The sequence below is a fragment of the Phoenix dactylifera genome, chromosome 17, assembly GCF_009389715.1.
Source record: "Phoenix dactylifera cultivar Barhee BC4 chromosome 17, palm_55x_up_171113_PBpolish2nd_filt_p, whole genome shotgun sequence".
Classification (NCBI taxonomy): Eukaryota; Viridiplantae; Streptophyta; class Magnoliopsida; order Arecales; family Arecaceae; genus Phoenix; species Phoenix dactylifera.
The window spans coordinates 10,877,633-10,905,115 of NC_052408.1; the positions used below are offsets into that span (position 1 = coordinate 10,877,633).

Genomic DNA, 27,483 nt, shown 5'->3' on the forward strand with positions numbered 1-27,483 from the left:
GCTAAATAATTTGACAAGTTATCGTCTTAATATATAAAATAATAATAATAAGATTTATTTTTATTTATTAATTTTTTAATGCATGTGCCCATGTGCTGATCAATTCAGCAAACATTTAAAAAGAAATCGGACAATTTCATCCTTATTTGACTGGATTCATTTGATTGATTCAGTATAATTCAAAAGAAAAAACCAAAATTGAAAAAGGCGAATAATTTTTCTTTTAATTTTTTTTCATTTTCAAAAAAAAAAAATTCTTCTTTACGGTTCCCTTCCCCAATCACCCGCCCTTTATATTTAAACAATTCAAGATCGAAACGGCGGCGAGATTCATCCTATTATCCACCGTACACGTGCCCCGGCATTTGGACTCATCGCGCTCTCTATCCGCCTATATATAACCCCTGCATCTCTCTTCCTCTCTGTCTCCCCTTAAACCCCACCCTCCCTTCCCTCAGTCTCCATAGATTGGAGACAGCCATGTATTTCAAGAAATAGGGGAGAGAGATCGGGAGAGGAAATGGTGAAGTTTTCGAGAGAGCTGGAGGCCGAGCTGATCCCTGAGTGGAAGGACGCCTTTGTGAACTACCGGCAGCTCAAGAAACATGTCAAGAAGATCAAGCTCTCCCTCCTCAGGTCCTCCCCGCCGCCCTCCGATGGCGGCGACGCCGCTGCCCACCCCTGCTACGGCTTCACTCTTCTTGATCCCCTCCGCGCCCTCGCCGCCCGCTTCTCCGCCCGCGGAGATGAACCCCTCCAGGTGCTAGATCCGATGAACTCTCCCCCCAGCTCCGATCCGTTCGTCTTCGATTTTGCTAATAGCATTTGGATTTTTTTTTCGAGAATTTTCTGAAATGAAGCTAGATTTTTTTTTTTTTTGTATATTTCTTTCTGACGAAGTTTCCGGAGATTTCGTTGCCCTTTGCAGTTATTTTTTGGGCATTCTTTTACAAATTATTTTTTGGATCGTCAAGATTCCGGAACGAAAACGACGAAAGGCTCAGTCGCTGTTCGGGCGAGTGAAGTCCGTCGGAACCGTTAGGAGGCGTGAGCGCGTAGCGAGTTCCGTCGTGTTCTCCGTGACGCGGCCTCGCCGTTCGTTTCATTTCCCGCTCTATCTGCATTCAGTTTAGAAACGGCAGAAGCCTTTTCATTTTTTCTTCGTTTTTCCGGTCACAGCGAAAGCATGCCCTTCTCCTTTCTCGTCAAATATATTGCGGAACATCGTTAGATAATTAGCCTGATCCCGGGGTGATTCGTCAATCCAGACCGTCCAATTGCTGGTTCCTATTTTGGACTCGTTCGAACAAAATCTTTATTTTTTGCTAAAAACAAAATCTTTATTCTTATGAGGAAAAACTCTTATTTCCAGTCGACCGGCTTGGGGGCATAACCCGCTCTCGTTATTAATTATTTTACCATAACCCGCTCGTTTTATTAATTATTTTAGCATTTATTTTTTAATTAATTATTGTTTTTGTAGACGGACGAGGAGAATTTGTACGAGATGGAACTCGTTCGATCAAGAGAAGACGAGGTAGTCCTTAATATTGACTATAATATTATTAGTTTTGATTCAAGAAATATTTAAATAGACATAAATCAATGAATAAAGGTAAAGGAGTTTCTCGAGAAATTGGACGAAGAGCTCGATAAGGTGGAGAATTTCTACGAGACCAAGGAGAACGAGTTTTGCGAGCGAAGCGAGATTCTCAGAAACCAGCTCCAGATCCTTGTGGATCTCAAGCAGATCATCCTCCATGACCGCCGCCGCCGCCGCAGCAACAGCTCCTCCTCTCCGGCCTCCCCAACCTTCACCGCCGCCGGCGCCTCCCCGCGCCTCAGCTCCCTCTCCTCCTTCTCCGGTGGGAATCGTAATCACCGTCGATTAAATGTTCCCTTGATCGGATGGGCAGCCAGTGGTTTCTGATGTGGTGGCATTGGCAGAGAGCGCGGCGGAGACGGATCCGATGCCGCCATCGTCGGGGGGATCGCCGGTGGCGGGCGAGGTGATCGCGGCGCTGGAGAGGAACGGGGTGAGCTTCATCGGGTCGGCGCGGAGCAAGGCGAAGAAGTGCGGGAAGTCGAAGGCGCGCGCGGCGGCAATGAGGATCGACATCCCGGCGACGACCCCAGGGCGGACGATCTCGGCCGTCACCTCGATCATTTGGGAGGACCTCGTGAACAGCGCACGGATGGACGGATCCGGCGGCGGAGAACAAATCAATCAGAAGAAGATCCAGCGCGCCGAGAAGATGATCCGAGGGGCCTTCGTCGAGCTCTACCGAGGGCTGGGACTCCTCAGGACTTACAGGTCCGTACACCAAAAGACCGATTTGCCCATGTCGTAAAGGTGATCATTAGCGGGTACGTGGGGTAAATTGGTCACTTTACTACGTTGCATTGACGTGGTGTCTCGCTTGCATGTCGGAGTGATTGACCATTTTATCCTCTTGTATTCTCTCTATTCTTTATTGTTAATATAATCTTACTTTTTTATTTTTCTTCCATCGCTTTGATTCCCTACTTTTGTGGCAGCTCGTTGAACATGATGGCCTTCGGGAAGATACTGAAGAAATTTGCCAAGGTAAATAACATGACAGCCCCCGGCAAGGGGAGACCATGAAACCATAATAGCATATCGGAATTATAATCAAGTAATGGAAAGAAAAAGGTCTAGGTTCGTAGTATGGACCGAGACGATCCATGGGCTCAGATTTGATGGCCTCATTGGTAGCAGAATCAAATAACTTTCTGGGTGATGACGATACTGGTTGATTGGTTCGAACTGTTTAAAATGAGGACGTAAGGTTCCTTGGACCATTCGCCAGGCAATAGATAACGCATCAGTTGATGAGATAGGAGATGTCAGATCGGCCTACGTTCCAATCCCACACCATTGGAAAGTCTTATCCTGGAATTTTAGGAAGAGGGCGTTTTAGTCTGTTGATACATAGGTCACATTCCGACAGCGTAGCTACTCTCCTAACCAAATCAGCTGCGGATGTATACCTGGCTAAGATTCGTATCATGAAATATAGTAGTGGAAGAGGCACTATCCGCTGTCCCTCTCGGCCGAGCCAGTGAGAGAAGGAAGCGTGTCAGTGATAGGCGGCTCGTCTCTCGCATGAGAGGCATGAAAATGATAGAAATTAACAAACGATAGAAATTAACAAACAAGCCTGTAAACGAGGCAGAAAAGAATGTCAGGGATAGTGAGACGGAGATGTCCTTGTTTCTGATGCAGGACGGCTACAGAGAAGAGAGGGAAGGAAGAAAAGGAAGAGAAGAGGAGGAGGAAGGAGAAGAAAAAAAAGAAAAAAAAAGGCTTTTTATTCAATTATTTATTAATCTTAATTAAGTGTATGGATCCATATATATATATATATATATATATATATATATAACAAAAATACCCAAAAAAAATAATTCCATAAAAGTTCTAAAATAACAATATGTAAACAAGCCCAATCAATATATAATCAAATCAATCAAGCTACAACAAAAGTGGTTGGACCATCCTCCTGTGACGACCGTGGCCCCGCATAACAGGCGGTCTGGTACTGATGTCCGCACCTGTTTCATGTTGTCTATATATTTTTCTCTTTTTCTTTGATTTGTTAGGTATTAAGGGGCACTTCTTTCGTTTGTTTGTATTGCCTGCAAACTGTTTGTATTGGAACTGAATTCAGCTACTTGTGATGTGAAGGTAACGGACCGGCAAGAAGCGTCAGAGTGGTTCTTGAAGAAGGTAAAGAGATCGCACTTTGTCAGCTCTGATAAGGTACGCGGGCATCTATTCCATTTATGTATACTTTTCATGCCTTTTCGTTTTTTTTCTTTTGGCTAGTTTCTCTTTCATTATCTTCTTGCTTCAAGCGCACCTAGCTATCTTTCATGCCTCTTTATTGCTAGTTTATCTTTCATTATTTTCTTCCTTCCTGGGCCAAAAGCTCACCTACCTATCACTCTGCTCTAATACTTAAGACTGTTTGGATGCTGGTCAGAGGATGGATAATATAAGGTTATCCACTAAACCGACCAAATACCATGTAAGAAGGCACGAATAACCTTACCATTTGGTGGATCAAAAAGGAAGTCGACCAGTTTAAAGTTTTTTTGAGTATTGGTGAAGTAACTTCAGCTACCCACTAGCCTATCTTTCCTCGGGTGGCATTTTTACCGTTTTTTAATTGTCATTCCTTCACTTTGTAAGATACCGTTAAACTGAGTGATGAGTGAATAATTTTATTCGCTAATTAGCTGATTAAGAAATGATTCAAGATATATAGCAAAGGTTATATATCTAGTCGTATGTGCATGGGTTCCTCGCAAGCTAGGCTCACGCGCGGCAGGAAGGCCTCGCTATTCTGCAGGAGTGTTATGCCATGGACGAAAACACAACGTGATAAGGAAGCCATTTCCTCGTAGATGGATGCCGTTGCAACGTGTGTCCTGGCTTGGTTGGTAAAGGGTTCCTGCCACACCGGCTTCCTTTTTAGTGGGGCCCAAATCCGTCTAGCTGAATTGAGAATCTGAATCCTCGCCGTACGAAAAATGGCATCTTTGGAAGTTTCATCAGACGACGTGCCGTGGACACATAAAAAAAAACTTAAAAAGAAACTATTATTAAAAACTAATAACTTTGGCTTGCTTTCGTGGTCTTCAGGCTGCTAGTTTTAACACTAAACATGGGTGGATTCACTAAAAAGTAAGTAAAATTTCGGAATAGGTGGTAAAGCTGGCTGACGAGTTTGAATCCATTTTCGTCGAGCACTTTGCAAGCAATGACAGGAAAAAGGCAATGAAGTTCCTCAAGCCTCACCAGCCCAAGGACTCCCATATGATCACCTTCCTTGTAGGTATGCTTCCGTTGCTACCTTTATTTATTGTTTATTTATCATCTGAGGAATAATGAAGAAAATGAGACACTTATCCAAAATTTATTGATTGAAAGTTAGAGTATTTACAAAATTAGGGTCATTGTTTATATTATCATCAATATTTGAAGTAAATATTGGCATTGATATAGAAGATAGATAATAACAGTAGTATTTGCAGTAGCTTTCATTAAATTAAAAGCACAAATCATATCAATATTGAATGCTTAATGGGCATCATTTTGCTAGGCGTACAAGCCATTGTGCATTTTTCTCTGCAGTGTGCATTTTGCATTGCAGAGATCAAAAATAGCAAATAAGATTCGTACCATTCTTTACGTACAAATGTGCAATGTAGAGGATTCAAAGAAATGAGAGTTCAGATATTCTATGATGCAACTTTTGCACCATAGGATATGATACTATTTTGGATAACCACTGTATTATTCATCATAAAAAAAAAAAAAACTTATATATTTCTGAAAAATAATGGGATATATACCGTTAGTGCAATATGCGATGCCGTAACGAAAATAAGCTATTCATCTTCAAGATTGGTTACATCTTAGCTACAGGCGGTGGTACCATATTTTGCAGTACAGGATTCCTACCGCAGAGGAATGCCGATTCTACTAATTATGTTCCCACCTGAACCCCGAGTAGTTGAACGGGACCATGACATTAGTTACATGTAATGGCTAATATGTATCACCTATTTGATGGTGACACTGGCACAAGCCGCACAACAGTCAAAACCTGTACGAGCCTCTAATTCATAATGTTCTCTTCATGCTTTATATATATGTCATTTCTTGAGAGAACATGCAAAATTCCAGTGTTATATATGAAAATTTCGAGAATAAATGGAGGATATAAATTTGGGTAAAGTTTCCCTGCTGGTTTTGTCTCTACTCCGTTGTGGCCGTGCGATACTCTTCCTCTCGTCTCAAACTTCCCTTTTCCCTAATGTCCGTGATGTGTTTTTCTGTTTGCAGGTTTGTTTACAGGCAGCTTTGTGACTTTGTTCAGTGTGTACGCCATCTTGGCTCACTTGTGCGGCATCTTCTCTTCCCCAACCGAAGCCGGTTACGTGGAAACCGTCTACCCTGTTTTCAGGTACTCCGAGGGCCCATACGCTGGGCTTCTCCTTCCATGCAATATTTCTATATTACAAAGTTCTGGCATCTCTTCTTTACTCAGCTGTTTCTCAGCTATCATTTTTTTTTTTTTTTGGAGAAATGTTTCTCCATTATCATTATCAAAAAGGATTTCACTAGAAAATAATATGGTATATGTGAGGACTCGTGCGGACGTGTGTTTAATCCCACATCGGTTATTCGTTGGGTAGATTCTAGGTACTTATACAAGATCAAGGAACCCAAATAATACCTTCTGGCTTGCCATTTTGGATGAGGTCTTGGGTTGTTACAAATGGTATCAGAGCGGACCCGGCTTATAACCTATGTGGACTAGGGAACATTGCAGCACGAATTTAATTATTGGAGCTGACCACGGGCTGATCGTGGTGTTTGTGATTAGATTGGAATGTATTTGAACCCTTAGCCTGACGAGGACGTCAAGACTTAAACGGGGAAAGTATGTGAGGACCCGTGCGGGCGTGTGTTTAGACCCACATTGGTTGTTTACTGGGTAGATCCTGTGTACTTATACAAGATAAAGAAACTCAAATAATACCTTCTGGCTAGCCATTTTGGATAAGGTCTTGGGTTGTTACAATATCTATTAAGAGCTAAGTTATCTCCACCGGAAAATGAGCCTATTAAGAAAACCGTTTAGCTTGCCTCATAACTTGTGCCATTGGATAACATTTCATAACCTACATGACGTGTATCAAAAAGGATTTCACTAGAAAATAATATGGTATCTATTAAGAGCTAAGTTACCTCCACCGGAAGCATGACTTGTGCCATTGGATAACATTTCATAACCTACATGGCGTGCATCACCGGTATCTGACTGCAAGTGAGACTATGTTGTGCTTGGTTGCTGTTTAACCACAAAATAAGGTATGCTAGGAATGGTCAGAGGAACTAAAGTGACGAACTTTGACTTCCATTCAAAATTAGAGCTAATTTGGTGATGATGGTTAATAGAGCAAGTTTTCAAGGTTAATTCTTATGATAAGAGGATAAGTTACGACCTACAACATTTTTTGATTTCCAAACATGGCATTTCTTTTTGTTACATTTTATGTGCCTTCACATCATCTGTGCAGGAATTTGAAAATTCAGAAAATATAGGGTTAAGTCTATTGTTTTTCTCAGGTTGCCTGCTGATAAAATAAGATGTAGTCTTGTCCGTTCCAGGATAATTTGCGGTGTCTAGATATCTACCAGATTATCGTGTACCTGCGCGTGTTTATCGCAGTACATATCAATGTAGCCCATTAATGATTGAATAAACTAGTACATCCTGTCCTTGTTTTTAATTGTCATTCGTCCGCTATCACAACGGTCACATGTTCTCATGACAGCCCACTAGCGGATAATGGTCAGCTAAATATGAGCCCCTCATTTCCGAGTGACCCAAACCCCACTAACATCATGAGTGAGATTCCATAGAAATACAGTGTAGATCGACTTTAATAATGGCACACTCACTTCCACCACTCGGTTCCCACTTTTCTCTGTAAGATATATTGCAAACAACCAAGGATCAGCCGTAGGAATACTATCGAATATTTCTACTTTTCTACTGTTAAGTTTACCTGTCACCATTCCTCAATAATCCTACAATAGAATGATTTTATGTTTCTTGGAAATGGAAAAGATGGACGCATCAGGTTCATGATGCCTATCTAGCGTTATGATAAAATTAACAGCAGTGGCATTAGTTAAGCATACAAAAACCTGCCTGGTATTTGGGAACCCGAGTCAATGATAGGGGATATAAGTAATATTTTAACAAGCACATATACATAGCATCAAATTGGATAATTATGCTTGCTTACCCATATGTGGTTTCGCCTAGACTATTATACATGTAATAAAATCAGTAACTGCATGCATCTGTGATCATGAAGGCTTCAGTCGAAACTAAATCATGCTGGTTATTGGCTTTTGCAGTATGTTTGCGCTTCTTAGCCTGCATATTTTCTTGTATGGATGCAACATATTCCTGTGGAGAAGCACCAGAATAAACCACAACTTCATATTTGAGTTTAATCCAAGCAGTGCTCTGAAGCACAGGGATGCTTTCCTCATCTGTACCTCCTTCATGACCACAGTTGTAGGGGCTATGGTCATCCACTTATTGCTTCGGTCTGCTGGGGTCTCCCCACAGCATGTCAAGGCCATACCGGGAGTTCTCTTATTGGTACCAAATCCGCAACCCCAATTATACATGACGTTGTAGAAAATGTTCCAGCAGAAGTGCACTCTTATAGACTACCTGAGCAATCAATCTCATTACTTATAACATCCACTTTTCGTTTCAGCTGTTATCAGGATTACTAATCTGCCCGTTCAATATATTCTACCGCCCAACTCGCTACTGCTTCCTGCGAGTGATCCGCAACATCATGTTCTCACCATTTTACAAAGCAAGCATCATCTCTTGTTATTCTTTTGCTTTTTTGTTATGATCCTATATATCACATGAATCATTGTGGTGCCTAAGAGCTCTTTTCCTAATGGTTGTGATGCGCTGCAGGTGTTGATGGTGGACTTCTTCATGGCTGACCAGCTAACCAGCCAGGTGAATGGATTCCTTTTCTATATAAAGAATACTGGCACTAATTATATATACTTGGTGTTGCACATTTTTGTTGCTTCTGTATGCGGTTTCTCAAACCCATAATTAGTTGCGACAACCTATAACAGATCCCACTACTAAGGTACATGGAATTCACAGCATGCTACTTCATGGCGGGAGGCTTTAGAACACATCCTTACGAGACCTGCACCCGTAGCCATCAGTACAAGCTGTTGGCTTATGTCATCTCCTTCCTTCCTTACTACTGGCGGGCCATGCAGGTAATTGATGCTCTAATAGGTTCTACTCTCAGATCTTACCGTCGTCCTAATCTTGAAATCGTAGCTATTTCTTTCTATTTTATTCTCCAATTCGAGACTTGAGTCCTTGCGAGAATGCATGTATTGGCATCGCATGTAGCACCTGTTTTTGTGCATCAATCTATTGCTGCAGCCAATTAGGCAGCTGACACTTGGCATGGGACCATGTTCCCTAGTGCGCCAGGAGATACATCGAAGAGGGGTACGATGCCAACCACTTGGCAAATGCTGGGAAGTATGTGTCGGCCATGCTCGCAGCGGCTGCCAGGTGGAAGTATGCAGTGGAACCCACTCCACTGTGGCTGGCTGCTGTGATCATCTTTTCCACTGCTGCTACCTTGTATCAGCTGTACTGGGACTTTGTTAAGGATTGGGGTCTTCTCGATCCAAACTCACGGAACCCATGGCTGAGGGATGAGCTGATTTTAAAGAACAAGTGCATCTATTATGTCTCCATTGTGAGTGCAATAATCTAGCTTGCTTCTACGCTCATCAGAACAAAAGGTCATCCCACTCTCCAACGAAGTTCTGTAACTCTTTTGCAATGCAGGCACTGAATTTCCTACTTAGACTTGCATGGATAGAAAACGTGATGCGCCTCAACCTGGGGCAGGTTGAGAACCGGTTGGTTGATTTCTTGTTAGCTTCAGTGGAGATCATTCGACGTGGACACTGGAATTTTTACAGGTAATCTACTCTTCATCGTGGATTCTGGATATAATATTAATCCGGTAATCATATATCTGAGCTGGAACGTGTTCTGATCTTTGGTTCAATTATTGTTGCAAGGTTGGAGAATGAGCACCTGAACAATGTGGGCAAGTTCAGGGCAGTGAAGACTGTCCCTCTACCATTCCGCGAGTTGGACTCGGATGGATGAGAGGAAATAGTTGCTCAACAATTGCGCATAATTAGATTAAGAGGTTCGAAGGAGGTGGAGCATGCCGAAGACCTGGAGTGAATATTGCCTTTGCCACCTCTCTAGTCTCTTCCAATCATATATATATATATATATATATATATATATATAAAATATTGCCTTTGCCACTGCTTGTGGCACGGGGTAGGGCCTGACTTGGAGTGGAGGATCCGGTTATGCAGTGAAGAACAGGGAATTCCTGGTCAGACGCGAGGATCGGATCGATCCGATGGAATAAAGCATGACATTAACTTAACCCTATCCCCCCCCCCCCCCCCCCCCCCCCCCCAAAAAAAAAAAAAAAAAAAAACATAAGAAGAATAAATTCTTGTTTGGTTTCTCTTAGCCCCTGTATGAGGTCATTATTCAATAGCAGGCGAACAGGAACATGTTGGTGTTCGAATGCATGAGAAGGGGAAAAGAGAAGATTAGCAGTATCATTTGTCTAGTGCTGTGTGGATATAAACTTCATTTTTTTTGAATAGAATTCAGTCTAATCGTTGAAATGTCTCCAAAGATCGCTGGCCAAAATCAAATGATTAGACTAAATAAGCTTTTGCTGAACACCGAGAGCTTGGATCTTTACTGCTACGGAAATTTGTAGTCAGCAAATCCGTCACACTGGTGAAGACCCAACCATTTGCCCTGTCACCTGTCATGCTACCGACTAATTCGCAGGTGTAACGACGACAAATGGGAAAACTTTTAGGGAGGCACGGTGGTCCAAGAGATACAGTCAATTACAAATTTACAACTTGGCATACTTTAAGCTTGGTTCTGTTAGATGCGGGAAGCAGGAGCTGCTTACGAGCGATCTCGTCCTTCTATATTCATTGAGATTCGTGAGAATACACGATCTCTCTACATACGGTTGCAAGACATCATCACTTAAGCACGGATTTCAAAGTCCGTGATGCGTCACGCTAAAGTCCAGTTACATGACGGATCAAACGTGCAGTTATCAGGTGGAATCAAAGCTTACAGAGCACTAGACCCTTTCCAAGACCAGTCTAGTCCTCCTGCTCGTATGGTGGTCCTGTTGTAGATTGCACCACTAGATTGCATCATTGCAGTGTGATCTCCACACTTTAATTAGGTTCTGAGCCACAATCATGCCAGACTAGATTGGTATCTTTCTGGATCTCCATCACTAACAGATAGCGATGGGTGCTTAAATATTTATCACTTTAATTAGGTAGATTAGATTGGTATCTTTCTAGATCTCCATCACAAACAGAGAGCGATGGGTGCTTAAATATTTATCGTGTACTCACGTACTTGAGTACGCAAAGGGCGGTCTCCGTCGCCCTTGGCTTAAATAATGACCGCCGCTTGGTTATGAACCCGCATTGTAGCTGTTAGTCTCAAAGTGTGGCGTATGAATGTACGGGTGCTTCCTATGCATAACCAACTTGTGCGGGGGAAAAAAAAGTTCATAGTGTGAAAAAAAGTTGTTATGAGACAATAACCAAGCATGTCAGTTTGAATCTAACATTCCCCAGAAAGGAGGTAAACATTTTAAGAATCAATAAAATCCAGGATAATGACTTCACCGAACATGAAGTCATGTTTTAAACCATAATTTTCCCTAGATTAATGTACGGGTCATTAGAAATCCTAAGCAGAGACACTTGTCGCAAACCATCACTGTGAAATCCAGAAGAGCACCAGAAGACCGAGAGCGGTAACTTCCAAATTGCAATTGCTACACCTTACATGCTCCGAATATGCTTACAACCATGACAAAGAATATCTTGATTCCATATTTCTACAACTATATGCTTACATCAACCCAAAATTACATAAGACAAAGCAACGTTACTGAATAATATTATAGGCCAGCAAGTGTTTTGTGGATATATATATATATATATATATATATATATATATATATATATATATATATATATATATATATATATATAGAGAGAGAGAGAGAGAGAGAGAGAGAGAGAGAGAAAGAGTTCTAGAATAAATACCTCCAAAAGGCTGGGCGGTCTTTTGATATAATAAGAACCCGTGATCCCGAATAATCAAACGTAGGGCAATATAGATCTTCAGGACCAATGGTTTCTTTCAGTCTTGTGTTCGCCTGATCCATGCCGAAGGCTTGTGATCCTTCATCTTTGTGGGCATCAAACACAAACAATCCCATCCCACAGATGCCCATGACAAGATTGGTGTTGCTCCACACCTGAGTTATCGAAGCATGGTGACAGTGGGAGTTGAATTCTGGCAGTTCATACGTCGCCACAATCTTCCCCATGCGCAACGAGTAGTGTTGCACCCGTGAGCGCGGACCACCCTTCATTGGCGAACGTCCTTCAGTGCTCCCAATAAATATGGAGTCCCCATGAGAAAAGATTGAGTGGCCAATTGCTCCATGCCTGCCCATTTTGAGGCCAATACCACTTGGGAGGCGGAAATCAAACGTATTGACACTTTCTTGTGTGCAAAAAACACCATCATTAACCCCCACTTCAGATGAACTCACTCTGCATTTGAAAAAGAAGTAACATATTTAATTAACATAATATAATAGAGTAACAACAACAGCAACAAGCAGCTGTATAGCTTTCAGGTTTCCTTTCATAGTGAAGAAACAATGCCAAATACCACTCCCACCTCGAATATCTCGTCATCATTCATGGATACATCTCTAAAACTAGCTCTTCAGGGAAATAAGACCGAACCAAACTAATTCATTTTTATTTGTTACTCGTCATGGATAAAAATTCCGAAAGGATTCTGAAGTTTCTTTAGTTTGTTTACTGAAGATATTCCAGGGTTGTAGGATCAAACCACAGCATGCAATTTAGAGACTGGTATTAAAAATCAGGTATAAAGAGGAAAAAAAATAAAGTATTTGCTGGAAGAACGAACATATTCAGCAGGTTCATCATCAAAAGATGAAAAATCTAAAGATGACTTGGTGCATTTATAGATATGACTCTTTTAAGCTATGATGAACATTACTGAATAAATAACTAGAATAGAAAACCAGGAAAACAGGGGCTCACCTCTGGCGAACACCACCACCCACTTCAGCATCAGTGTTACTGACATGAAGGGAATACACCTTTTTACCAGCAGAAGCAACAGACAGCAGAGGGTATGGACGGAGTGAATTCACATCCCAAAGACTAATGGCATCTGTTGCCGCTATGATCACCTTCCCCCTACTTTGCCATTGCAGAGGGCTCGAGTATTCCATCCCCATTACTGGATTATTCGCTTCCCACTTCATTACCAGATCCCCATCACGGATATCATAGGCAGTAACAGTTTTCTGCCTGCTCGCACAGGAAATCAAGAGAGGTCCACTTGGCCTGTACCACCATTGCCGTCTTTCCAAAGAAGGCATTGCACAGGGAGCACTTCTTCTGAATAAACTTATGTTGGAGAGAGGGCCAAGTATCCTCCTAGATGATGACGTTGTAAAAGAATTGGGTATTTCATCCTCAACCTGAAACGCTTTGACATCTCTTGTATAAAAATCCCATGAACAAAAACCAGAGTCCAAGCTATTCCCAGCTGATGCTGCAACAACATACCTTCCAGAACATCCATCTGCACCAGGGGCACGAATTAACCAGCAATCACCCCATAAGTTATAGGATACTCCTTCTGGAGGCTTATATTCAGCTTTAACCTGCAAAAATACCTATGAATCACCATTTCATAGTATAATGTCTATTACGCTTCCTTATTTATATATAGATGCCTCGCAACTTCACACCTATGCATGGTACTAGCAAATATAAATAACACAAAAAAGAAAGGACATAGAAACGCATGCATGTGAATATGCAGCATAAAAATGCACATTTAGACACTACCGTCTACAACTACGAAAAACACATACCACAGATTATAATTATTAATAGATAGAATATAGCCTTTATTAAAGAAAAGAACAGCTAGAAAATAGCAAAGTGCATATGGAAGAGTTTAAGAGATTATTGCTTATACCATACATAAATAACAACCAAAGGGAAAGACATGAAGTAGAAAACAATTCAAAACAATAACCAATAGGAATGTCAACAATAGAAGTATTGGTACCTCATAGTTAGCAATGTCATAGTAAGAACAAGATCCATCATCATGAGCTACAAGAACAGCTTCTCCTCCCGAAACAAACCATCCACCAGTTGAAGGCTTGTGTCCTATCTCACACAACCGATCCCTGCAAGCTTCCTCAGTCTCTACATGTACCATCATTGCAGGTTTGTTCTCCTGGTCATTAAACACTTCAAGCTTCTCCTTTGCTAGAAGCTGAATTTCCTCCTGATAATTACCAATTGCCTTCTTTGAAGCACATTTTGCCGCTGAAGTACCTTCCATCCCCACTCTCCGGACTGCAGCGAGCATGATCCTATCTTTATCAAGATCAAATTGTTCTGTGTTTACAGAAGCCAAAACCTCCGAGGCAATTGGATTTTCATCAACGGGGCTAAGTGACCATTCTTGCAGCTCTCGATCCCCATGATTTTTCAACAAGTTTGATACTTGTTCTCCAGAAGCACCTGATGATCTTTGGCTCCCTGATAACTTGTGATGAGGAAAGAATCTAGCCTCCAATTCTTCATGATTCAATCCTTTAGCTGAATGTTTAGGATCAATAAACTCCCCAGATTGACTTGTTACCATTTTTTTATTTATCAAGCTATCAAATTTTATGATTTCAGATGGGCCCAACTGACCTTCAGTCGGATCCATCGCATGACCCATGGCTTTCTCGATTCCAGATATCTCGTCCTGAATATCAGAAAGGATCAGCTTTGATTCATCTCGGTTGTTAACATCCAACATTTCTTTTGTGCGCTTAATCTCTGAGGCAATTTTTTGAACTCTACCTTCTAATAAAGCCAACTTCTCATGCAGCTTGCTCGGATACTTACTAATAACACGAACACCCTTCATATCCCCAGCAATCTTCTCAAATACCCTAATACTTTCCGATGATTTCTCCACCACTTCCACGTTCTGATCCAAAGAAACAATACCATTTCTTTCACTTTTCTCTATATCCAAAACCAAGCAATCTTTATTCTTCTGATTCACCATAACATCAGAACCATCGTCCTTACCAGTCCCACCCAGAACTTTTGCATTATAAGGCAAGGAACTCCTTCCCTTTGGATCATCCAGATTCCGAACGCCGCCCAAAGATTTTGCATTCCTAGATACTGAACTTGTAGCCAAGACAACTTTGTCTTTACAGATCTCTAGTGAACCACCTTTGTTTTCATTTTTCTTGCTCTGCTTCGATGCTACCAAATGACTACCATCTTTTTGATCTTTAGTGATTCTTACACCATTAATCCCCTTTCCATTTACCGAATTCAGCTCTGAACCAAGAGCATCTTTCTTGGTACAAACGTCGGAGTCTGTGGCACAGTTTGCAGGTGTAAATCTAGCTTTTCCTGAGTTTCCATTCGAAACCTTAGAATTATTCTTCGCCACTTGCAAGCCTAAAACCCCACTAGACTTGCGATTCTCTAAAACCCTAACCCCACTGACGGATTTGTTATCCTTCCCCTGCTGACACTTCTCCAAAACCCTAATCCCGCCCACGCTCCTCCTCCCACCGGCCCCGGCCTCTAGATCCCTCCCTAAAGCTCTCCCCCTCCGATCGGAGCCCGAAACGCGGTGGTCCCCGCGGAGGTCAGAGATCAACCTCGGAAAATCCGACGGGGTTGGGTCCTTACCTTGCAGCATGGACGACGTGGACCACCGGACTCCGGTGGCAGCGGCGGGCGGTTTCTCGACCAGCTTCGGCACCAGCCTCGGACGACTGGCGGAGATCTTCCCTCCGGAGAGGGTTCTGGGGTTCTCTTTCCCGGCGGCAATGGGGGTTCGCCGGACGGCGTTTCCTCTCTCCTTGGGCGTGGACTCCGCCAGTGATTTGCGGGGCTTCGACGCCATGAGCTTCCCCCCGCCGCCGCCTCGCTCCTTGAGCTTCAACGACATTTTCTAGGGTTAGGGTTAGGGTTTCATTTTCCTCGCGGATTGGAAGGGAGGGGAGAAGAGAAAGGAGAAACAGAATGGTGGGAAAAAAAAAAGTGGGATTTTTGGAGAGCAAGAGAAGGAACAAGAGAGAGTTTGGGGATTGCCCTTTTTTCGTCGTTTTCTATGGAGTTCCGGGCTAGAATTTTGCCGAAAGGTGTTAAAAGGATTTGAATTTGAATTTTGGTTCTGGAGGGAAGCGGGGTGATTTCGCAAAGTACATTATACACGTGTCAGAAGCTTGTTTGTCGAATGGTGCTGTGCCTGTGTGGTACGGAGAAAGGAACAGACATTCGACCGCGAACGCTATTTGGTTTTTTTTTTTTTTTTTTTTTTTGCTTGAAACGGGTGATTTATACAATACGTGTACGAATACATCCAAGAAAATCAAAATACAGCAACTCACGGAGCGCTGGTGGTAGCTCTCCCTCTCCTGACCAAAGAGTGTACCCTGAGTGGTGGGCCGCATGGGCCGCCACCCAGTCAACCGCCCCATTGGCCTCTCTAAATACATGCTTGGCCCGAAGGACCCCCCATTTCTCATCATCATCTCAATGTCACGGACCAAGGGGTGGTCTGTGCCGTCTCCCCGTGGCCCCATCTGAATCCATCGAATAACCGTGGCCGAGTCATCCTCCAAAATAATCGAACTAGCCTGCAACACTACTCGCGCATGACGCAGATCCGCCCAGGCAGCTCGCAGCTCTGCCCCTGGTACAGATGTGTCGAACAGCTGGCAGCTTAAATGGGCGGTCGAGATTGATGGGCACACTGATCTGGATCCATACACGGTTAAAATTGAGTAAATAAAACACCGACCATACACTGATCTGGATCCATACACTGATCTGGATCTCCTTGAGCAGGTTTGATTTACTGGCTTAGTCAGACTGGAACTCGACCATTCAAGATAAGACACCGACCAGAAACGAACAAACAATTAAGGTTAAGGCGGAAAATATGATATCCCTCTAAATCGGTTAAAGCATACGGCGATATTACCATTTTTTATTTTTTTGGGCATATTTCTACCCACGACGCAACATCAATTCCTCGTCAACAATAAAAATATAAAAAATAATATAAACCAAATTTAAAAAAATTGTTTTTGTTCATAAAAAATTATATCTAATGGTCTCTTTTTGTTCTTCCAAGACCATAGTTTACTCAACATAGCCGAACGACCCAGTCCTTAAAAGTGCTGCTCCTTGTTGTTAACAATAAATGTCAGCATCATTTATGATAACGTTATCTATTTTATATCATCGTAAACAGTAATAAAATGATGTTGAAACTCTAATATGAGCTCCTTATGAATTCTCACACACAAACTTCATATTTTGGAGCCCGGTTTGCGTAAGATAAAAGCAGGGCGTTATGGAAGAGTAGTCATATTTATTCAAGGACTTTGTAAAAGATTATGCATTACCCACATAGCAAAAATTAAATAGTGAAATGTATATTTTCTACATGTGCGGTGAGAACATATAATTTTCCAAATTCAAGAGAGGTTAGTGGAGTTTATTCTAAAATTTATATTGGCTCATAAGCCACTGCACCATTTGGACTTTGAATCCCCGAATTTGATATAATAATCTAATTAACATATTTGAAGGCTTGGTTGCACCATAAAAAATGAAGGGAATTTGGCACGGGGAAGCTTTTTAATTTGATGTTTCTGCTTCTGAAGGAGAACAAAAAGCGCAGCCGATTTATCAGTCATAGGCATGAACAGTTTGTATTTTTATACAATAACTACAGATGTTCAGTGCCATAAAAATTAAAAAAATTGGTAGTACCACCACAAAAATTCTCAAAAATAAAGTTAAATTCTGAATCTGAGTTACCAATTGGCCCCACGACAGCACCAAAATTGAGTCCTGTAGCTCCCGTCTCCATCCTTGAACCAATTTCGTGTAATATGAGAGATATTAAACTCCTGATAAACCAACAATACAATAACAAGGGAAAAAAACTTGCCCTCAATGGGGAGACAAATTCTCGGAGCAAATCATCCATCGGAAAGGTACGAAGATTCGTGCGACCGATGATTAATTAATTGGTACCTCATGAAAGAAGAAAAATAAATCACATGAACTGGAGGTCATGTTCTCCAATTAAACATCACATATTTCTTTTTTTTGCTTTTCCTGGGTGACAGAATATTGTGTTCATACAACAGGAGGACAAGCACCCTCAACCAGAAAAACAAACTAAAAACAACTGGCATCTCCAAAAATACACAAGGAAAAACAAATTAAAATGCATCAGAACAAGGATATAATGTACTTGTCACTGAATTTCCAAATAAACAAGATCACTTCTTCCTCTAAGATTTCAAATGCAAATGAATAATATTATACTGTCTTTTACTCCTCAAAACCATCCGTCAGTTGCTGGCAATCCAAACTTTTGGATGTTTGCTTCCTACTACTACCCCGCTTGCTTCTAACCTTCTTGGCCTTCATTCGGCGCTTTTTTTCATTTGCATCAAGCCAAGTGTAGTCTGTAGGTATATGGAAAGGATCAATCTCATCTTTCCAGCTTCGGCCATCACTGCCATCACTAGATTGCCCACCCCGGCTTCCCCTCATCCATGAATACCATGAACCTGATGATTCTGATTCTTTGGCTTTGCTTTCCTGGAAATGTGTCGGGCTGGAAAGTGGGGTTGCAAATTCATCAGGTGGCTGTAGCTCTTCAAACTTTGTAAATGTGACAAGAACTCGGATCGTTGGAACAATTGGGATGGCTACCTGAAGTAGATGGCAAAGAAAGCTTCAACTCAATCTTGGTAAGTGAAATATGTAATATATGCAAATAAAATAGTATCTAAAAAATCACTAGATTTGCAGTTTGGATCCTTAGATGCACACATCAAGCAACTGACTGGTAAAACCATAACAAATACAAAGGTGGGATACAAGTAGCTATGACTTTTTGCTGCTAATGAGAGAATTAATTCATTGTATGTGTAATTCTCACTGTTGCCCTTAAACTTTCCCCCCTCATATGAGAATGGAAAACTGGAGCGTTTTCTGCATCGGTGGATGAAGAATCACGAACATAAGAATTTCTGGTTTACCATGTTCCCAGAAAAAAAAGTTGGACAATTAAAATACAGATAGAAGCTCAGGAAAGTAAGGAGCAAGTTATCAAATAAGCTCTTGTTTTTCTAAAAACACATCATGGCTTGCTCCATTAGATGGTGCTAAAGAGAGGGGAACAAGGCAAGTATTCAACTGCCATAAAGAGACGTCGAAGATTAAATTGGAAAGCCCCCCAGCGTTGGGAAGATGGGAAGCTTACTTCTGGATGGAATACTGTCTGTCTTCTGCAAATTGAATAAAGCTAAATAGATGGATATTATCTTATATAAATACAAAAAGATCATGAAAAAATACGAACACAACTGTCATATCTTTGGAGAACATTTTGTAGTAGCTCATTGTAGCAAACATTCTGGTCTACTATCAAGGAAAATGCATTCAAGCATCTTCAAAAAGCTGAGGCATCGGCTCCAAAGGTTAGGCCCAATGTTGGGTCAGTCCAGGCTCAGAACAGCAAATTTGGAGTAGATGCTGAACTGTGGCCCACCCTGGCTGATGCACATATCTACTGCCTGATGATCTAGCAGTTGGCGTACCCAAGTTTATATCTCATTATTCCAAAAGAAAAAAACCACTAATCCCTTTCTGTTAGGTGAGGAAAGATGAATTGCTCTAGATAAATTATTTCCCCTTATCTCCTCCTTACAAATGATTAATTAGAAGCAGAAAAATATTCACCTCTTGTAAAGCAGTAGCTGTATAATCTATCCTATGACAGTTACTACCAGAGTCATACATCTTACACCATTCAGCAGTTAACATGCCCAAGATTATGTTCCACAAGGCTACAGTAACAAGATTAAATAGCCCATGTCCCTTCATTTTTGTAGCACTTTTTTTTAAAAAAAAAAAAACAACGAACGAAAATTATACTATAAAGAGCATTTTGTATTTTCTGCTGACCTAATTATCAGGACTAGAAATTTCACTTCTCAAAGGAAAAGCTGGTACAAACTTTTACATCATAAAGCTATTCAACCACTGTAAATATATTTTGTATTTTCTGCTCTGATACCATTTCTAACAACCCAAGACCTCACCCAAAATTGCTAGTCGAAAGGTATTATTTGGATTCTTTTATCCTATATAAGTACCCAAGATCTACCCAGCGAATAACTGATGTGGGACAAAACACACGCCCACACAGGTCCTTACATACTCTCCATGTTCAAGTCCTGACGTCCTCGTCAGGCTAAGGGTTCAAATTCATTCAAATCTAAGCACAAATACCACAATCGGCTTGTGGTCAGCTCCAATGAATCCGTGCTGTAGTGTCCCCTAGTTCACATAGGTTATGGGCCGGGCCGCTCTGATATCATTTCTAACAACCCAAGACCTCACCCAAAATGGCTAGCCGCAAGGTATTATTTGGGTTCCTTGATCCTGTATAAGAACCTAAGATCTACCCAGCGAATAACCGATGTGGGACTAAACACATGCCCACACAGGTATGACATTTACGGTAGTTGAACATCTTTGTGATGTAAAAGTTAGTACCAGCTTTTCCTTTGAGAAGTGAAATTTCTCAAAGTAAAAGTTTGAGAAATTTACGGTAGGTGTATGACATTTACGGTAGTTGAACAGCTTTGCGATGGAAAAGTTTGTACCAGCTTTGTGAACAGCTTTTCCTTTGATAAATTTCACTTCTCAAAGGAAAAGCTGGTACAAACTTTTACATCACAAAGCTGTTCAACTACCGTAAATGTCATACACGTCTATTACCAGGTCATCAATCCAAAAAATGGGACTACGGTAAGTTATCCAGACCAAGTGATTGCTTGCCTCGCTGATCATGTAATAAGCTTTCATGTCTTTCACTGAAGATGAATAGTCATTCCTAGCCAGAAGCCCCTCAACCTGGTAAATCTTTACATGGCACAGATTAATTGTGTCCCTCATAATCATCTAAATCATCTAGATCACAGCCAAATGATTTTTCTTGTTCTCTAAATATGAAACCGCCTAACCAACATATTTAAAGATCAAGTTGGTCATTTCAAGTAGTTTCCATCAACGAAACAATTTTCTATTTACTTTAATACATAAACTAATGATTCCAACTTTTTTCCTTTCTTAAGGCTGTTCTCATCAAAGCCAGAAATCAGTAAACTATATGGGATGCTCAGTAGATACTAACCCCACATAAGAAGATTCAGTCTGCCATTTAGATATTGAAAATTCGATCAGGCAGACAAGCAAAGCAGTGGAGAATGCTTAGAAGAGATCCAGAATTGCATGTTCATAAAAGATCAAGTAGAAAGGCGGAAAAATTAAGCATATTTAGGATGGTCAAGAACAGTATGAAATTATAATATTAGAAATCGAGTAGAACTTTTAAAGGATAAAATCATAGATGTGGAAAGTAGCTAAGTAATTTCAATGATGTTCATGTTCATTGGACGATCATTATCATAAAGTGCTTGCATGCCACATATAGCACCAGAAAAACAAAATAACGGGAAAACTTTAACCAGATATAGAAAGATTAATGCCAAGAATTCTAGAGGAGGAAAATATGCATGTGTATTATGGTGGAGACCTTCAAGATCATGCAAGGAGTAGTAGAATATATAACCGAGCAAATGGAAGATAAAAGAACTTTGAAACCACTCATTGGCCAGAATTTTGTGTCATATCTGAAATTGGGATGAACATGAGCACTTATCTTAGAACTTTTCACCTTCAATGCTGGAATCAATGTCATGTAGAGAAACAAGTCAAAAAGCTCTGTAATGTACCAAAGCAAAAGTTCTTTGTAAATAGCACTGATGCCCATGATACAAGCACATAGTAAGTTGAGTTGGGATCTTCTTTTCTCGACTGAACTGGAGTCTCCATTTCTCAATCACAGACCATTGGTACATCCCTCAATGGCTCGTGCTTGAGCAGGGGATGTACACATCCTGCCTTGTCCTGTGTCCCACTCAATGTGGCTGTCATGCAATATGCAGATGGTCCATAACCGTGAACTGGAAGTCTGGAACTCTCCAGTTCTATCAGAAACGACAGATCGAGAAGATCCAAACTCTAGTAGATTTTAATGGAACTTTCCTGAATAGACAATTAAACACTTAAAGAAAGGAAAATTCAGACACCCTAGGAGCGAACTAAATTCAGACGCCCAATTACGGGCAAACAAAAAGGCCCTCAATCAAGTAGATTCAGGACTTCATTATGCCTGACTAAAATAAGATTGAACAGAGTTCTTCCTCAAATTGAGAATCCAAAATACTAACCAAACAATCCTCGGGTTCCCATAAAGAAAATGTATTGCCACAAATACTCTCCCAGATAAACCTTTTAAATAAGACACTGTTAAAAATTGAGATTATAGCTTCATTGGTTCGACTATTTATGAGTAAGTGAGAACAATAACATGTGCATTTTATTTTAATAGCCAAAGACACCTATAAATTCTGGCACCTATAACAATAATCAAAAAACACACAGAAGGATAGGACAGTCAGCTTTAGCTAAATGCAATGGTTACTGAGACAACATAAGCATCTTTAATAATGCCTAACAGAGAAGCCCAACACATATTGCTCTGAACAAAAAGAGATGCAGAATTGAAAGCTGAACATGTGAAAAATTGGAATACACGTGGGAGTACCAAATTCACTACAAACCTCAGCAACCTAGATCTGCAGATCAAGGTTGCAAAAGGAATGAGAGATCATCATCAACCACTCCTTTTTGTAATAAAACTGCGAAATTAGATGCTGCTAATCGTTAACCAAAATTGCATGAGAGATAACTTTTGTCAATCCAAACTCATTTTAAAAGGGTTTAAGTTCGATGAAGGGAATAAGACCAAAATGGTAAAGAGTATCACAAATGCAAGGGTTACCTTGACAGGAAAGGTGCCTTGAGGCAGCTTAGTAGTCAAAAGCTCCCTGAGCCTCCTCACGGCCTTGACCTTGTTGGCTAAGACATCAAGCAAGGGAAGAAGCTCATCCGTTTTCAAAGGAAAGTCTGGTGTTAACCACAAAACCGGCCTCAACCCCTTCTTGTACTCGCTCTCATGCTTATTAGAGTCGCCCGCGGATCCACCCTTCTTCTTCTTACTGCCCTTCTCCTTCCCCTTCTTAGTATCTCCAGGGTCCTCTCTCGAGGACTCCGTTTTCTGATTTCCATTCTCTGGGGTCAACTTTGACAACTTCTTTTGGTTTTTTGGATCCTCCATGTCCTCCCCTCGACTGTTCTTGGAAGCCCTTTTACTACTCCAACCAAACCAGCTCTTCCTCTCCTTGGTAACACCATTGGACTCAGAGTTCTCCACACTCTCAAATCCTCCACCCTTCCCATCGTTGTCATCAAAACCCTCTGCATGACCCATCCGAAGAGCTGAATCCAGTTGCATCCTCTCCTCAGCTGTCAAGACATCATCCAACTCCCCATCGAGCTCCCCACCATTCGCCGTTCTTTCTTCATTGTCAACCGCAAATAACTCCTCATCAGTCATGGCACCAGGGACCCTCCTCGACTTCACACTCACCATCACATGAAGCATGTCGTAGACCTTGGCCTTCCAACTCCCGACCATCTCCGTCCTCTCCTGCCGCCTCCAGTTCAAGTGCGAGACCAGGTCCGCCTGAGTGACATCAATCCCCGGCCGGTACATGTTGGTCTGCGACATCAAGGCTACCTCATGAGCCACCTCCGCCTCTGTGGGCTTGGCACCAGCTCCTTCGAGAGCATTAGTGATCTCTCTCTCCTTATGGGCCAGCACGATCAACGACCCGGGAGGCAGCGACGGTCCTCCGTCCTCCGACGACAAGCCCTCGCCAAGGAAGAGGAACGTCTGGTCGGAGCGCTGGATCCGGAACCCATCGAAGCCGGCGAGGGTCATGTCGGCCCTGAGGTTCGGCCCCCGCTTCCATATCCGGTAGGTGTCTGACGGCGCAATCCGGCCGATGAAAGGGATCACCGAGCTCTCGAAGTGGAAGGTGATCTCCATGTAGAAGTCCCTGATCCGGGCGATGGACGCGACGATGCGAGGGAGGCGGCGGCACCACTTGGCCCAAGCCAGGGGCTGGTAGTGGCGTGCTATGATCATGGCGATGCTGTCCTCCCGGGTGCACACGGCCTCCTGGAGGGCGGACCAGCCGTGCTCGTTCTGGAGGGACCAGTCGGCGCCGACCGACATGAGGATCTCCGCCGAGATCGGGTCGCGAAGCCGGACAGCGAGGTGGAGGGGGGTTTCGCGGTGGGGGACGTCGCGGCGGTCGATGACGCCGGAGACGGCGTCGGAGGTGAGCTCGGCGGCGAGCGACTCCTCCTCGGTGGTGACCTCTCCGGCCTTCGGGAGGCGGGGTAGAGCCGCCACGATCCGCCGGAGACCCGCGTGGTCTCGCCGCGCCACCGCGAGGTGGGCCGGGCTGTGAGCGTACCTCGATAGATCCTCCATCCCAATTCCTCGATCTCTTCCTTCGGTTCCTCCTCTTATTCTCGGTTTTCTCTCCAAGCCCTAATTCCACTCATCTACTACTACAGCAAATCGGAGCTAAAGATCAGCTTTTCAAAAAAAAAAAAAAATCTTGAAACTTGTTCTAGGGTTTATATCAGTGGGAAAACCAAGATTGGAGTGTTTGGGCGGCAACTGAGTGGGATAAACCATGATTGAACCTGGAATAAGGAATTAGAGCAGTAAAACCTTGGAAAAAATCGAACTTTCTGCTGTTACCTTCTCCAAGTTCCACCTCCATGGCCGGACCTTGGATCGGCTTCCACAACAGTCCAGGATTTAGCTTTTAGAGATCACCTGGAACGCCGGAAATCGAGGAGGATCTAGCGACGAGCCCTAGATTAGGTAATAACACTCAGATCTAGAAAAGAAAATTCTAAAAGAATCGACTCAAACACAAACGAGATAGATAGGAATTAGGAGAAGATTTGGGGGGGGGGGAGAAAAATCGAAAGAACGGAGAAGAGAGAGGAATGAATCGGATCTAAGATTTTTGGCAACGGATGGAGAGATCCCCGGACACGATCGAAGTTCACGCAGTTGCAGTGCTGACACAATGTCTGACCCACTCTCTCTGCTCCGTGGTCTCGGTCTTTCCGGGTGCCATTGCGTGCATCTAGAGAGAAATTTAAAATGAGGGCTTGTTGTTTAGGAAGAACTACGAAAGTGCCACCGCCGTAGCGGGCCCCTCGTTTCGCTGGTTTTTTCCGACTATTACGTTCGTTGTTTTTTTTTTTCCGTTGTTTAAAAGAGGCGACTCATTCGTATAAGTCTAATTTGAGTACACCCATCTAAATTACGGGAAAGTAAAGACAACAAAATAAAAAAAAACATCTGATCCGTCCACAAAAAATTCTCGAAGTGCCGAACGACATAGGAGACGACTCAGTCTGCAGCCCGCCTTCCTAAACACATGAGCTGCCTGAAAGCCGCCCATCGACTAAGCCATCCTGCGTATTTCCTGGATAAGAGGATGACCATCATCATACCTATTCATCCTCGGATCCCGTCAATCACCACCGCTGAGTCCCCTCAAGGTTCACCTATTACGTTTAGAATTGTGCCACTTGCGTTCTAGGAAATTATGATCATTGTTCATCATTTCGTATTCACGTGAACTCTCCTGTCCCGAGAAATCATGAGCCTTTCTTGTGTCACGCTCAAGCGGGAGAAGACGTCCAAGATTGGTTCCTTACATGAGCGTAGGTAGGTAGCTCCGTATGTATACATATACATATATATATATATATATATATATGTATATATATGTGTATATGTATGTATGTATATAATGAACTAAAATATAATTGTATTTTGTCTAGGTTCACTATATATACGTACATAAGTGTGTAGAGAGAGGGAGAAAGAGAGATTTATTTTCTTAAAATTTCAGTTTCTAAATCAATTGGCCAATTGGTTACCAAAAAAAAAAAATCAATTGGCAATTAACCAAAATACACAGCTTCAAAGAATGCTAAAAGTCCTTCTCTAAACATGAGGTTTTTCATGTTGTATGGTGTTGGGGGTGGATGGAGGACTCGGAATTTTAGTTTCACATTAAAAAAGAGTAGCGGAAAGGATTGTGCCTTATAAGAAGAGGTCACCCACCCCTTTTCTTCCAGAGGGCCCTTTTAAGAAGGATAATATGTGCGATACTACGCAGTCACTTTTCCGCTCTAACATATGGCACACACAAAAAAATAGTGTGAACTATCGTAAAATAAATGTTAGGGTGGGATTAGATCATGATTTGTCGCGCTAAACATGTTTTGTTTTCGGTGGGAGTACCTATGGTTGCAGCATCTTGCGTAAAAACTCAATGTTTCTATTGCATTGCACGAGCTCAGAAGAAAGATGTCAACGAGCCCCTTTTGGGATTGCATCTTGTTTTGTCCTGAGATCGAGAGGAAAATCTGGGAGGGTATATTTGTTAAAGGATACGACCATACTATAACGTTTAGAATTGGAGTCACAGGTCTGTGGCTATTTTATAACAGCAGGGATGGAACAACTACTATTGCCCCTCGTGAACAAAGGTTGCATTGTGTCTCCCGCTAATGGAAGCTATGGGCCATTGTTCAAATTTTAAATCCTAGCAAGAAATCCTTCTCTGGTAGGTGGCTGCAAAGAATGGTCGACCTTAGGTCCGTTCCAGATGGTTGACCTATAATTGATTTTTGTCAATATACAACCAATTTGACCTTTCCAAGGGGCTGTAACTTGAGTTGTCTCGTGTTCAAAGTCGTGCCTATTTCTTAAAATATCAAGTGCAGAGCAATTAACGGTGTCACATCTTTTTTTTTTGGAATTCAATGATGACAGTTTTACATTGGTGATTCAAGATTTTGGATGTGATCTACCATTTTTTAGCTACTTATATATTTTGATGCATGGATTAAAGTTTTTCAAATCATATGATTTTTTATTTATATACAATTTAGAGATAGCAGATCATATCCAACGATTTGGATTATCAATATAGAATTTCATTATTCAATTCAAAAAAAATGTAAAAAGGAGTGGTTAATAGTAAAAAAAATATGTATAGCATTTGGCTTTCCACTATAATATATCAAAAACTAAGAGGAAAATATGGTGATGGTCTATTTGCCAAACAAGTTACGTCGGACAAGGATATTGAAGTAAATATCTGAATTGATTTAGCTTGCCGGTCCGCTATTCCTGCTTAGAAAAGTTCAATGCATTGGTTAGGAGCCATTCATCATTTGCACGACCAAATGTAAACGCCTATCTAACTAAGACGTGTAGGAATTGACTAAGAGCTCTCTGTTAGATTTTTCCTTCTCTCTTCTTTTTGGTAGGTTTTTTGGTACGCCAGTAAAGTCTTTGAAGACCAACAGATTATCAACTCGATCTTCCAAGCTGTGTTTCATCGTAGGATTGAGAGAGATGGAGGAGGAGGGTTATGTAGAAAGCTATAATGAGCAGATATAAAGATTATAATTGGTCTATAGAAATAACATAGAGAAGACATGAAGAGAATAACCAATCTAGAAAAATACAAGGTCAAAACATATTATGTCTTTGTGCAGAAACTCCT

The 27,483-nt window shown here is 41.9% G+C and overlaps 3 protein-coding genes across 5 annotated transcripts; 1 reads left to right on the top strand and 2 right to left on the bottom strand.

Annotated features, from left to right (window-relative positions):
• The first annotated feature begins 430 nt into the window (after nt 1–430).
• LOC103723995 (phosphate transporter PHO1-2-like) lies at nt 431–10,281 on the top strand. The gene is made up of 15 exons (XM_008815115.4): nt 431–760; nt 1,484–1,537; nt 1,616–1,865; nt 1,948–2,314; nt 2,539–2,587; nt 3,710–3,784; nt 4,733–4,862; nt 5,876–5,996; nt 7,967–8,216; nt 8,338–8,442; nt 8,553–8,597; nt 8,723–8,875; nt 9,091–9,372; nt 9,465–9,601; nt 9,704–10,281. Exons 1-15 carry the CDS (start codon nt 521–523, stop codon nt 9,792–9,794), a joined length of 2,349 nt encoding a protein of 782 aa, XP_008813337.2. The 5' UTR covers nt 431–520; the 3' UTR covers nt 9,795–10,281.
• Nucleotides 10,282–11,564: 1,283 nt separating this feature from the next.
• LOC103721711 (KIN14B-interacting protein At4g14310-like) lies at nt 11,565–15,961 on the bottom strand. The gene is made up of 3 exons (XM_008812022.3): nt 13,899–15,961; nt 12,854–13,485; nt 11,565–12,328 (listed from the first exon to the last, which is right to left on the bottom strand). Exons 1-3 carry the CDS (start codon nt 15,807–15,809, stop codon nt 11,800–11,802), a joined length of 3,072 nt encoding a protein of 1,023 aa, XP_008810244.3. The 5' UTR covers nt 15,810–15,961; the 3' UTR covers nt 11,565–11,799.
• Nucleotides 15,962–17,933: 1,972 nt separating this feature from the next.
• On the bottom strand, nt 17,934–25,018 carry LOC103721720. 3 transcript variants are annotated; one of them, XM_008812042.4, is made up of 3 exons: nt 24,642–25,018; nt 22,806–24,442; nt 17,934–18,601 (listed from the first exon to the last, which is right to left on the bottom strand). In XM_008812042.4, exons 2-3 carry the CDS (start codon nt 24,363–24,365, stop codon nt 18,215–18,217), a joined length of 1,947 nt encoding a protein of 648 aa, XP_008810264.1. In that variant the 5' UTR covers nt 24,366–24,442; nt 24,642–25,018; the 3' UTR covers nt 17,934–18,214. The 3 variants fall into 3 exon arrangements, with proteins under 3 accessions (XP_008810264.1, XP_017702265.1, XP_038970938.1); XM_017846776.3 differs by having other exon boundaries at nt 22,806–24,445; XM_039115010.1 differs by having other exon boundaries at nt 22,806–25,018.
• Between the last annotated feature and the right edge of the window lie 2,465 nt (nt 25,019–27,483).